At 32.9% G+C, this 13,230-nt stretch overlaps 2 protein-coding genes across 2 annotated transcripts; one reads left to right on the top strand and one right to left on the bottom strand.

The window, feature by feature from the left end:
* Positions 1–2,269: 2,269 nt before the first annotated feature.
* Positions 2,270–3,636, bottom strand: LOC120069154 (heavy metal-associated isoprenylated plant protein 20-like). The gene is made up of 3 exons (XM_039020830.1): positions 3,592–3,636; positions 3,402–3,477; positions 2,270–2,545 (listed from the first exon to the last, which is right to left on the bottom strand). The coding sequence occupies exons 1-3, from the start codon at positions 3,595–3,597 to the stop codon at positions 2,319–2,321; spliced, it is 309 nt and encodes a 102-aa protein (XP_038876758.1). The 5' UTR covers positions 3,598–3,636; the 3' UTR covers positions 2,270–2,318.
* Positions 3,637–8,821: 5,185 nt separating this feature from the next.
* On the top strand, positions 8,822–9,421 carry LOC120069155. Its single transcript, XM_039020831.1, has one exon. The coding sequence runs from the start codon at positions 8,822–8,824 to the stop codon at positions 9,419–9,421; it is 600 nt and encodes a 199-aa protein (XP_038876759.1).
* The last annotated feature ends 3,809 nt before the right edge of the window (positions 9,422–13,230 follow it).

Here is a 13,230-nt window from a genome sequence, read left to right as displayed (position 1 = left end):
GAACGATCTTCGCTCAACGGTTCTTTTGTTTAAGAGTTCCTTCAATTGGTTAATTTGAATTGTTCAAATTAATAGAGGGATTTAATTATATATGATACAATTAAATTGTTTCAATTATATATGATATAATTGTCATGTATTTGATACATTACAGTTTAATGGGAGAAAATAAATATTTGAATGAGATTCAAATATATTTTCTATGAATATGATTCATAGTTGTTAAATTTAATATAAATATGATTTATATTAAATGTCATATAACAGAGAAAAGAAACTATAGTTTATATTGTATGTGATACAATATTAAAACTATAGGTTATATGTTATATTTGATATAATATATAATTTAATATAAATATAGTATGATAAGTTAGTTATCATATATATTTATATTATATTATTATTATTTTTAATAATAAGAACGGGAGTTATAACTCCCTTCCCATCTTTTCTCCCATCCACTTTAGTGCGGTGGTTATTCAATTTGGCAAGAGGAGAATAAAAGAAAAACAGTTTTTCTTCTTCTTCTACGTTGATGTTGTTGAATGATTGAGATAGTTTAACAGAAGAGTGATGTATTTTTGAGTTGTGTGTGAAAAGGTCTCAATCTTCTTCCTCCTCCACCTAAACTTTCCTTCTAAATCAAAATAGTCAGAACCCACCATTCCTGGGTTCTTACCTTGAGAATAACAAGGACTCCATTATAGGTGTGTCAGAAGGCCTTCAAGAGGGATTCGTGAAGAAAGGTTCTTCAAAGGTGATATTTCTTGAACTTATTTCTTGTAAAAGCATGTTGTAGTTTATTTAAATGTATATCTATTTGTACGTTTACTGTAAATTTAGTATTAGATAATTAATGGAATTTGGTCGATCCGCTTCTGCTCAAGGTTCTCTTTACACGAGTTCCTTCAGGGATATCCTTTGCGACTTCATCAGAGGTTTGTGGGTATACCTAATCTACGGTAGAAGAGTGAGTTCAACTAACCATTAGTTAACCATCTCATGAAAAGTAGAGGTTTATGCACGTCCTACTAGAGAGTGGTATCTAGAGGACATATATGCTTAGCCTGACTTCGATAATGAGATTACTTACTGAGTATTTTATACTCATTCTTTCTCATGTTTATTTTTCAGGTAAGGGTAAGAACACACCGACAAATGACAAGCGGAATCCGTGATCGAGCCACTGGGGGTACCAGTCATATGCTTCTGCTCATGTTTTCAGGATTTTATGTTTTAAAATTTCTAGTCTTAATGTTTGAACTCAAAGTTTTGGTATTTGTGCTTTAGAGTTTTTAAAAAGAATTTTCTAGTATGTTTTATGGGTTTAAAGGATACTCTGGAAAATGAATTTCAGTTATTTAGTTTTAATAAAGTTAGCTATTTTATGCTATTTATTTGGTTTTATTAAGTCATCAAAAGATGTCAATTTGAATTGTATGCATGCATGTCTATAGTAATGGCCTAGTTTAAGTCCTAGGGAGCCGGGTTGCTACATAAACATTAAAGACAAGATTATATATATTTTGGCTTTTGTTGACTTCCCAAAAACGTCAACGAAGATTATAGTCAACGGCCAAAAAATATCAACAAAGCAAAGGTCATGTATTGAAAAATGTAAACAAAGACGGTTTCAATGACAACCACAAAAAGTAAACTAAAAGTACTTATTGACTTCTTTTGCCATCAATTATATAAAAAAACCGTATAACTATAGTCTCTTTGTTGACACTTTTTGAATGTCAACGTAAAATAATATTGACATTTTTTTTTTTTTTTTTTTTTTGCCATCAATAGTTCTCAAAAACCGTCGAACATATAGTAAATCATTCAAACATCCGGCTACATAAACCTGTAACCAAACTCAAGCTACACAACTCCCCAAAATCTACCACACTACTTTAGGATGCTGAACATTCATGCCAAACTCCCCCTAATAGTATTAACATATTTGGCTTAAAATGATATGCACCTATAGAAAATAAATCCATTATAAAAAAAGAAAAAAAAAACGTCATAATACCAACCACTAACAAGTAACAACTTTAATGGTAAAAGAAAACACATTTTAAATACACATTATTAATAATCATTTTATTATTTAATCTATTAGAGCATAACTTAATCGCATGTATTTTTGATCAAGATGGCAGAGATGATCCAACTTCATATATGATTGAAATATTAAAAAAAAAAAAAAAAAAAAAAAAAAAAAAAAAAAAAAAACTTGAATTAAAAAAAATACACTAAGGAATTAATTGTGACGTTTAAATGCAAATTGATATAAACATCAAAGACAAGATCATATATTTACCCTAGCTAGAAACTTTTAAGACAAAACAAGATGGCATTATGCATTTGAAAGCAGTTGCTGCTCGTCCACTCCTCCGGCGTGGTGTTGAGGGGCGGTGGCATGACGACGATGCCAACACCTCAGCCTTTCTACCCGTCTTTCGTACCTCTTTGATGACTATCTTACGATCCACGTAACCCAACACTGTGATCTTGTTTAGAGCTCTATTCGTTTCCACACATTTTACTCCTATTTGTTCATATCATTTTATACTCAAATCAATCTATTTTATTAATGCCTTTTAAACTTCTAAAATTTTCATTCTTTCTTATAATGTGTCTTGTTTTAGGACTTAAATGGTGCTTAAAAAGTTATTCTAATGCTTCTCATTAATCTTTCATTCATGATTATAGCATAAATTGCTTTAGAATAGGGAAACTTTACCTTTATAAGCAATTTTTGACATAAAAGTTAGATTTTTGTTAAATTTTTTGAGTTTTGAATGACATATTCAATTGTCAATATTTGTGCACTAATCAAACTTAATTTAAATCAAAAATTAAATATGAGGTAAAAATTGCAACACCACCCGAACATCTCAACTACTTAAATTAAACCTCTAAAATTAGATAGTTATATACCACTCAAATACTTAAACTAATCATTTTATGGATAGAAATTCTAAACTTTCCTAAGTAAATCAATTTAAACCACATGTTATAATTTGGTTACTTTCACTCTTTAAATTTTTCAATTAATATAACATTATGGAATCAAATGAATAGTAGCATTTTTCATTAATACGAATGCTTTTCGTAATCTTTTATGTACAACTTTCTCTTCAAATATAGGGATTAATGAAATATTATGAAGATAGACTAAAATCAAATGAATACTTGCCCTTTTTTCTATTATTATTATTAATAATGGGTGTTTTTAGTTGTGTCCCATTTTTCTAAATTTGTATTTAGGAAGAATAATGTCATAAATTTTTTTACTAACTTTATAGGCTTTTGACGAGAAGAATTTTATTAAGTGATTTTGAGTTGATTTTAAATATAGAAATCGAGTGAAAATAATAGTAAATCAGAAAAAGAAATCCAACCTTTGATTTTGCAAAGAGTTTTCCGAATCGAATTTTCGCATGACTTGCAATGCAAGCAAACCTTTAAATCAACAACCTATTCGTCAAATTCAACACCAATTAAAACGGTGGCCGAATATTAAATCCATGCAGTATAATTAACAAAAATAAGAAAACAAAAAGACACAAGATTAGTTTCAGAATATCAAACCTCCATGGAAATGGAAATGGGGGATGAAGATGAACAGTGGAATCGGAGAAGACGATGGACAAAGCTTGTGCGTTGAATTTGAATATAAAGGAAGAATTAATTGTAGAGAAATTAAAATAAAGTTGTGATCAAAATGATTATTATTGGAACAAATATAATCATTATTGCCACCCACCTATTCCTTCCTTCCCACGCATCTCATTTATTCTTCACTCTCAAGATTCTCGGAAATGGTAAAAATTAGTATTCTCAAATTTTCAATCTTTCAAAACTAGTACATTTTTTAAAAATTTTTAACAATAGTTTTTCTCGATCTATCTCGTACGAGATCGACCATTGAGATTTACATAAAAAAAAAAAAAAAAAAAAATCTAACTTATTGATTATTATAGGCTTTTTCGATGAAATTTCGGGTAGATAATTAACACCAAGATTCTATCCATTTTTCTAAAGTTATCATAATTTTTCTGATATTTCGATCTAATGAACCAATTTTGCCAAAAATTATGTAAGATTTGGGAGATATAAAGAATCTTGGTGTATCTCAGGTAACATTTACACCAAGATTCTGTATATTTTGGTTTTCTTGGTAAAATCTCGAGCAAATTAACTCTTTATATTTTCTCAATTTTTTTTATTTGCAAACTTTGATTTTTTAGAAAATTAAAAAATCACCATGTACTTGATATCCATCTGAAAAATCATAATTGGTAAGATCATTTGGAATTTTGAAAATATATGTAAAATTTTGATATAAGATTTGGTAAAAATTATCGAATTTGGAGAAAATTTGAAAAGATATAAGAATTGGTATAAGATTTGAAAGAATTAGTAGAATCTTGAGTATTGCCACAAATTTGACCGAGAAGGCTAAAATAATAATAAGTTAGAAAAAATTAATTTCTAATTAGTAACTTAGAAAAAGTTAATTTCTTAACTAAATCTGAGTGATTGATCTCGCCCGAACGAAAAAAAACTAGTTTAATGAGTTTTAAAAAAGCGTGCTAGTTTTGAAAAGTGAAAACTTGATAGTGTTATTTCTGACAATTTTCTCTCAAGATTTCTTCCCTATATTATAATAGTCATGGCTTTGTACATGTTTGAGAGTGATTCTAAAATAATTAAAATTACTTTTGTCATTTTTAAAATTACTAAAAAAAGTACTTTTTGTAGCATGATTGGGACTGATTTTAAAATAGTCAAATTCACTGTGAAACATGCTTTTAATGATTAAAAACTAATTTTGGTGATATGAAAATGGCATTTAAAACGTAAAATTAAATACTACATTAATTTTGGGTGATTAAATGCATGTTTTGGATTGATTTTTAACAATTTCAAAATCATTCCCAAACATGAACTTAATAATTTAAAGTCGATTTTAATAGTTTGAAAAGTGCATCTAAAAGTGTCAAATTAAATATGAATTAATTTTAATTGTTTAGATGTGTATTCTGGAGTGATTTTAAGCATAACAAAAGTGATTTTTATCAGTTTAAAATCACTTTCAAACATATCCTTAAACATTACTCACACTATTTCCGATATCTACTTTAGTGATAGTGAAACGTTTATGAAAGGTTAAGGATAATATTAAACTTATGAAAGAAGAATTCTCTTTCTCAAAAATATGATTACACCTTTTCGTTGTAGTTAAATGTTTATTCATTATATATATATATATTCCTTCTTGTTCTTTACAACTCATGCTTATAATGAGTAGAATGTTAAACAATCTTGACCTTTAAATACTCATGCAAAAATCAAAGCAATTTAAGTTTAAATTTTGAGAGGCCAAAACTTTGAGTTCAATTGATCAAATTGGATGGTCTTTTTTTTCTTTTTCTTTTTTTTTTTTCGTGTAAACTTTTTATATCTACATTTTGGAAGCCGACCACTTATTATCACTCAATTTGAGGTGAGAGACATATGAGAGAAATTTTAGATTTTTTTAACCTAAGGTAAGATATAATTTCACAATGTGTGTGTTTTTTTCTTAAAAAAAAAAAAAACCAATTTTATAGAAATTTTGGAGAAGGTCTATTCCACTAATTTCAATGCTAATTTGAAAAAATTATAGATTTGAGACATTTATTAGAGATTCTTTCGAGCTAAATCTCATATATCTTCAATAATAGTCATTATTTTAGAGAGGTTTGCACTCTCTTTATTAAAGGAGAATGAAAATATTTGACCAACTGGATTCAGACACCACCACAGAAACCGACGACTCCTTTTGTAGACTAAAGAGAAATTTCAGGCTCTCTCTGATTGCAACGCCTTCCAAAGCTTTAATCGGTCACTGCCTTCAAATGGGACAAAATTCTATCTTCGAAAGTAACATACAACCCAACCAATTCCACCAACCTATGATAATCACGTCACATGCCATTTTAATGTATGTCAATAATGTTGGAAACTTGGTAAAATTATGGTTTTCTCAAATTATGATTGAATCAATCGATCCACGGGATGATGATAATAACAATAGCTTTAGATAAACACTCAACACTAAGGTGCTTCCATAGCTAGCTCCAAAATTTAAACACCTTCCTATCCGCCTTGAAAAAAATCATATAAAGAACCTAAATGTAAGAAATAAGGAAGTCAAATCAAATTAAAAAATTTAGGGTCCATTTCATAATATTTTTATTTCTATTTCTCATTTTTTGAAAAAAAAACAAACTTATTTGATAATTATTCTTGTTTATCGTTTTTAAATTTTAAGAAACATTTTAAATTTTATAGCATTTAAATGGGAAATTTATACGGATGACCCATTTTTTGGGCCCAAAATGTCAAATGACCTATTTTTTTAAAAATAATGTCAATTGACCCTCTGCCGACATCATCGTCATACCAAATTATGTAAATTGCCCTCACAAGTGCCTCATGTTATAAGTCTTGCTCTTGTCTGGTCAAACACTCTCGCTCTCGCTTTAAATTCCCTGATTTGATGTGATTGCTCGTCAATGTACAAATGATTTGACAATTTTCACGACTGAAGCCTCAAATCAATATTACCTAAACACAATACAATGGGGATTTCTGTAAATTCTAAACTCTATTTCAATGGTGATTACTTCCCTGGCTTTCAATTGTATTTTGTTGAACAGAGTTTTGAACGGGGATTTCCAAGACGAGGCTTTTTCAGAACGGAACAGGTTTTTCATAATGGTGTTTCATTATTTTGAGTCTGTTTCATTGTTTTTGCTATGTTATTTCTAGAAAGGTAGGAATTGACATTACGAAATTTTGTATTGGGAGAGAGAGCAAGAGATAGAACGAGAGTGAGATAGAGCAAGAGTAAGAGAGAAAGCAAGATTAAGAGAGAGCGAGATTAAGAGAGAGAGAGCAAGATTAAGGGAGAAAGCGAGAGTATAGTTCAATTGCTTGTACAACTTAATGACAAATGTTCTCTTGCTTTGTAGGATGATAGAAAAGTGTCTCCTTATTCGATATGGTGGTGATTGGGATAAGAAAGAAAGTTTGTATATTAGTGGAGAGTTGACGGGAATCATTGTGCCTGTTACATTGAAGTATGAAGAACTTAAATCTCACATTTACAGGGTTACAAATGTCAGTTCTTCAGAGTTTGATCTTATAATGAGAGTTAAATATAAGCTTGAATATGAAGCCACTCCACAATACATAAGGAATAATGATGATGTTTACTTCCTTCTTTTCCGAGAAGAGCTTAGTAGACTTCAGTTATCTATGACACTAAAATCAAATCAGGATGAAAATATTATAATGAGGTTTAGAAATGTGAGTTATGATGATACGACTATGGACAGACAATACAAGGAATCATATGAGTTTCATCGCGAAGAGGATGATATTCTATTGTCTACCAACACTATACCATCAACATTATCACTAGACAACGACCTCACTAATCCAACAGGATTGAATTCAATGAATTATGGTGATACAGAATTGGGCGGTACTTCAGTTGTTGATAATGAGAGATAATCTAGACTTGATTATATGGAATGTGGTCATCTAGAGCAACGTTGTGGTTTTTCAGTGGGTGTTAATGAGCAACCAACAAGATTGAATGAAATGGGTCGTGATCGTAGAGATGTGTGTTGTTCTACAGCAGCTTCAGTGGTTCTACCATCTTGTCTTCAAGTCATAGGGGAGAGTTGATTATGTCTGGTACCTCTTCATTTGGGACAGATGTTGAAGTTGGTCAACTATTTTTGAGTAAAAAGGACTTGAAAATGTGATTATCTATTTTGTCCATCAACAAAAATTTTGAATTTAGGGTCAGGAAGTCAACAAAATCTTTGCTCACTGTCAAATGTATTGGGGAGACTTGTAAGTGGAGCCTTCATGCAGTGAAAATGGAAGGGTCTGATATATTCAAGATCACAAAATACTGTAGTTCGCACACATGTTCCATCAGAATTCTGAATCATGACCATAGACAAGCAACTGCTACGATTGTTGGTCAATTGATTAAAGATAAGTTTACAGGCAGAGGATGTATTTATAAACCTTGTCATATCGTTGAGGATATGAGGAGAGATTATGGCGTGAACATAAGTTATGATAAAACGTGGTATACAAGGGAAGCCGCATATGATCTAACTAGAGGTACTCTAAAATACTCATACTTCATACTACATGCTTATGAGGAAGTGTTAAAAATAAAGAATTAGGGTACATTATTTGAGATCAAACTTGAAAATTATGTACATTTCAGGTATATGTTTATGGCATTAGGGCCTTGTATTAGAGGTTTCGCAAGCTTTCAGTCTGTGATAATTGTTGATGGGTCGCACTTGAAAGGAAAGTACAAAGGGACCATGTTGGTTGCAGTTTCTATGGACGGGAATAATCAATTATACCCACTAACATATGCAATAGTGGACAATGAAATCGATCGATCATGGAAATAGTTTATGTCGAATTTGAAATGCAGTATCAGAGAACCCAATTTCGTGTTTGTGTCAGATCGGATGGTATCTACCATCAATGTTATTCATGCATTTTTTTCCCACGACATTTCATGGATTGTGCACGTGGCACATAGAACAGAATCTTATTACAAACTTCAAGGATAGTACGGTTGTTGGGATATTTAGAGATGCAATAAGGGCATTTTGCATGACGAAGTTTCAGACAAAATGGGACGAACTCCGATGCTGTCACGAAATATTTGGAAGATATCGATCTTCAAAGGTGGGCACATGTTTACTAAATAGAACGAAGATATGACAATATGACGTCCAACAGTGCAAAGTGTTTCAATTCATTAACTAAAAAGTATCGGTTATTGCCCATAGTATACTTGATTGAACATGTTAGAGGAATGCTTCAATCGTGGTTCTACGAACGAAGGAATTACTGGGCATCTCGAACAACATTGCACTCTGACTATTGTGAAACCCAATTGGCAAGTGAGGTCGATAAGGGCAGACGATATCGGGTTGAACCTATTGATTGTTATCGAGTCCACGTGCGAGATAATCAATTAGACGGTATTATGAATCTTCACACGAAGGAATGCATGTGTAAGGAATTCGACTCACTTGGTATCCCGTGTTGGCATGTAATTGTGGTCGCCAAGGAACGAAACATACTCATTCAGAGTCCTTGCAGTCGATTTTATACAATGGACTCTCTAATGACTAGGTATGTGGAGCCTATAAATCCATTTGGGCATATATCTAAATGGAAGAGAGCTCCTGGATATGTAGAAAAGACTATCCTTCCTCCAAAGTTTGTGGCACAAGTCGGGCGACGAAGAGTGAGAAGAATACCATCCAGAGNAATCCACTTGGCCACATATCTGAATGGAAAAGACCTCCTGGATATGTAGAAAAGACTATCCTTCCTCCAAAGTTTGTGGCACAAGTCGGGCGACGAAGAGTGAGAAGAATACCATCCAGAGGAGAATTTCGCAAACAAATAAAATGAGGTAGGTGTAAGAATTATGAGCATAACTGCCATAACTGTGCGACATACTGAAAATGGCAAAAATGACTCAAATATCTCTCATCTAGTTTAGTTTATAACTAACTTTTATCTTGTAACAGTCTATTGGTATGTGTTATAAATACCACTGATCAGAAAACAAAGAAGAGTTTTTCATACTTTCTACTTTTTCTGTAAGCAAAAAAAAAGTTGTAAGCAATCTTCAAGTGAGAAAGAAAGTGAATATTCTTGCAAATCATGAAAACACAATCTTGTTATCAAATCATATCGATTTCAGAGTATCGAGTTGAATCGCGTATCGATTTTCTTCTATCGAGTAGCATCGAGTCAGAAGTTTTTCCTCTTCGAGTTGCTTCGATTAAATATTAATACTCATCGAGTAGAGTCGAGTATCGATCAACACTCATCGTGTTCCATCGAGAAAAGAACAAAAACTATCGAGGATAGAAGGAAATTTCCATCAAGTATCGAGCAGAAACTTATCGAGTATTGAGTCTCTAGCATCGAGGATTTAACAGAGCATTTCTCAGCCATTTCTTCATAATTTCGCTCTCTCTCAAAATCTCGCTCTCTCAATCTCCATAAGTGTTGCTCTCCCTAAAAATCTCGCTCTCTCTCAAAGTCTCACTCTCTCTCAATGTTTGAACTTTGAACCTTGAAATTTGATATAATGTTTTATATACCATTGATATAATGAAAAGAGCAATAGCTCAATTATATATGTTTTGATAAAATGTATAATATTGAACTTTTAACTTTTAACTTTGATAAAATTGTTTTATACATGTTTTACATACATAAAAAATACATGTTTATATACATAATAAATACGGAGTGTTCGCCCACAATTGACACGCTAATTGCATCCTATATTCACTCATTTTCTCCTGGGTGATTATAGAAGGATCAGCACCAGTCACCAAATGTTTTAGTAATTTTATTGCAAAAATGCCACAATCAAGTGACCCATGTTGTATATTGAAGTTCATAGGTCAGGTGATTTTCACACGGGATGTGGATAGGTCCAGCTTTGAACGATCCACGTCACAGTAGTGAAGTAGGGATGGTACTATGACAGTCAATGGCTCCAGCCAAGTCCCCAGCTTCGTCATTGGTGTGTATGACGGAAGTGAATTAAGCACGAATATATGACCTCTGTTAATGTCCATTGCAAGGATCATCCAATGCTCACTTATGTTCATTGTCGTATATACGAAATCCACATCTGCCCATTTGACATTGAATTTATCGGTGATGTAGTCCTTGTACATATCTTCATCCTCTTGTACTAGGGCAACCTCCGATCTCGGCTTATTCTCTATTCATTTAAATACCCCGTTATGAGTACTAAGGTGACTCTACATAATAAAATGAGAAGTTAAGTAACGAAATATATCATAGTAAAATGACTATGCACAACAAAATATATCACAATTCACCGTTACTACAATTGGCAAGATGATGCTTGTGCATGCACATGTCAGGTCAGGTATAAAACTTTTCTTTCATAAAACGAAATAAAGTATTTATGGTCTGCACAAAAAATTACTATGTCAGTCAAAGTACAAGATATCCAATTGTAAAGAAGTCAAGACTAGGAAACTTACATTGCACTCAATCCATAAACTCGGTTCAATCAATTCCTTGAAAATTGCTTCGATAATGGCTTAAAGGAATTCTCTCAAACCTCGTTATCAGTATTCTCATTTGTGATCTAGCCCATCATTTCTATATAGATATTAAGTGGAACGTCATGTGATACGTTGTACCTGACAATCACTCTGAATAGTGACGTAGGCACACCCGAGAGAGGATACTTAACCTTTTCAAATAGAAGGTGTACCCTAGAATGCACACTTTTCTTCTTTACTTGAGTTGGAGGTGTATATTTATCAACACCTTTCCTTTTACGAGTAGTTCTTTGAGATTCCTACATAAACAGATAATAAAAAATTACTCATCAAGAAATATAAAAAAAATATAATTTCAAATCACGAAATATAAACAAGGATTATTGATAAATAAATTACTCATCAATGTAACTTTTTTTGTCGTTGTAACAATATTAGAAGTGTCGACTTCTAGGATGTTAGACATGTCGGCCTCTGTATGTGGCATGGTGAGTAAGTCAAACATGTCGGCCTTTATATGTGGGATGTCGGCCTCTATAGGTTGGACGTCAGTGAGTGATGTTATGGTATCGGGCTCTAAAGGGGGGATGAGAATAGGTGTAGTGGTGGTATTTTGAGGCTCTATAGGAGGGATGGGAGTATGAGAGGCAGTCACATTAGTGGTATTGGGATCCCGATATGAAATGAGCAACATTGTGGCATCGTCACCTGTATGTGGGATGGGTGACCTTGTCGTCTTCTCAATCAACGTAGAACCCTTCAATTAGTAAATTAAAATGATGAGTTCACGAACACGTAAAGACATAAAATGAAAGTAAATGCAAACCTTGCATATAAACTGCAACATTGACAGGATGGCCAACAATTGTCCTTTCATGTCTATCATGTTTTCCTCAATTTTGGATACACGACTATCTAAACTCAATATGCGACCATCCAACCTCAATAGTGAGCTGTCAATGCTCCGCAGGTATGAATAAATAGAATCTTGAGATTGGCTTCCTCCTTGCAAACAACACACTCAGGACACTCTTCATCTATAGATCGCTCTCTATGGGAATCCGCAAGATGGACATCAAATGGGTTCAACTCATCCTCATCGCATACGTCCCCCACCACATCATTGAACATATCATCACTAGGTGTGTATGCCCCTCCCTCTACCCTTCCACATTTAGCATCCTTATGCTCAGAATGCTCGTATTCATTATTATTACCTCAACGATGATCATCACCGTCACTTTCAGAATTACCCCCACTACTCGACCTACTGCCACTTTCAGCACTATCATCATTGGCATATAGATCGAATATAGGTCGTCTGTCCACTGGGGTATCCTGAAACTCCCTCTCAGCGTCGGTCATGACAAGACCCTCTTTAACCTTTGTCTGCATTAACAACCCAGTAAAATGGTTAGTGTCAATTTAACAACCAAATAAACATATTATGCATAGAGTAAACGTACATTGTTAGACTAGAATATGTCTCTCTCAAGTACTTTGAAGGACACTGAGTGGGAGCATGACCATCATAATATGTGAGGAAAAGCCACCTTGCTCCTTCACTCTGTAATGTTCCCAGCTATCGATGCTGCTAGGATCTCGTACGTCCATACCTAAATAAAATTTAACATATATGAAGAACAATAGTAATGTTAAATCAAACAACACGATTATTATGTTAAGCAAATTTACCCTGAACGCTTGTGAAAATCCATGCAAAGAGTACTTCACGACGTAATTTTTATTTCCTTTCACCTTCATCTTGTATAAACTACTCTTATCATTCAATGCAATCTTTAGGGCATCGAGTGTCCTCTCCCAAATAATGGTACCCCAGTTTAAACTGTTGTAGTACTCTATGTTCTGAACGTCCTTAAAACATTTAAGGTCCACTGCACTTTTCTGCTTGTTCTTTCCCATCATTGCAACCTCCGTGTATAGAATATTCCCACTCGCATGTCTAATACACGAATGATCAGGATCAGATCATTTGTAGCACTTTACAACATTTGTAACACCTACAAAGCGGGTCATACTTGTAGTGTCACCAGGATAAGGT

Source organism: Benincasa hispida, unplaced genomic scaffold, assembly GCF_009727055.1.
Source record: "Benincasa hispida cultivar B227 unplaced genomic scaffold, ASM972705v1 Contig261, whole genome shotgun sequence".
In the NCBI taxonomy this organism is placed as follows: Eukaryota; Viridiplantae; Streptophyta; class Magnoliopsida; order Cucurbitales; family Cucurbitaceae; genus Benincasa; species Benincasa hispida.
This window is presented reverse-complemented; position numbering and strand designations above follow the sequence as displayed.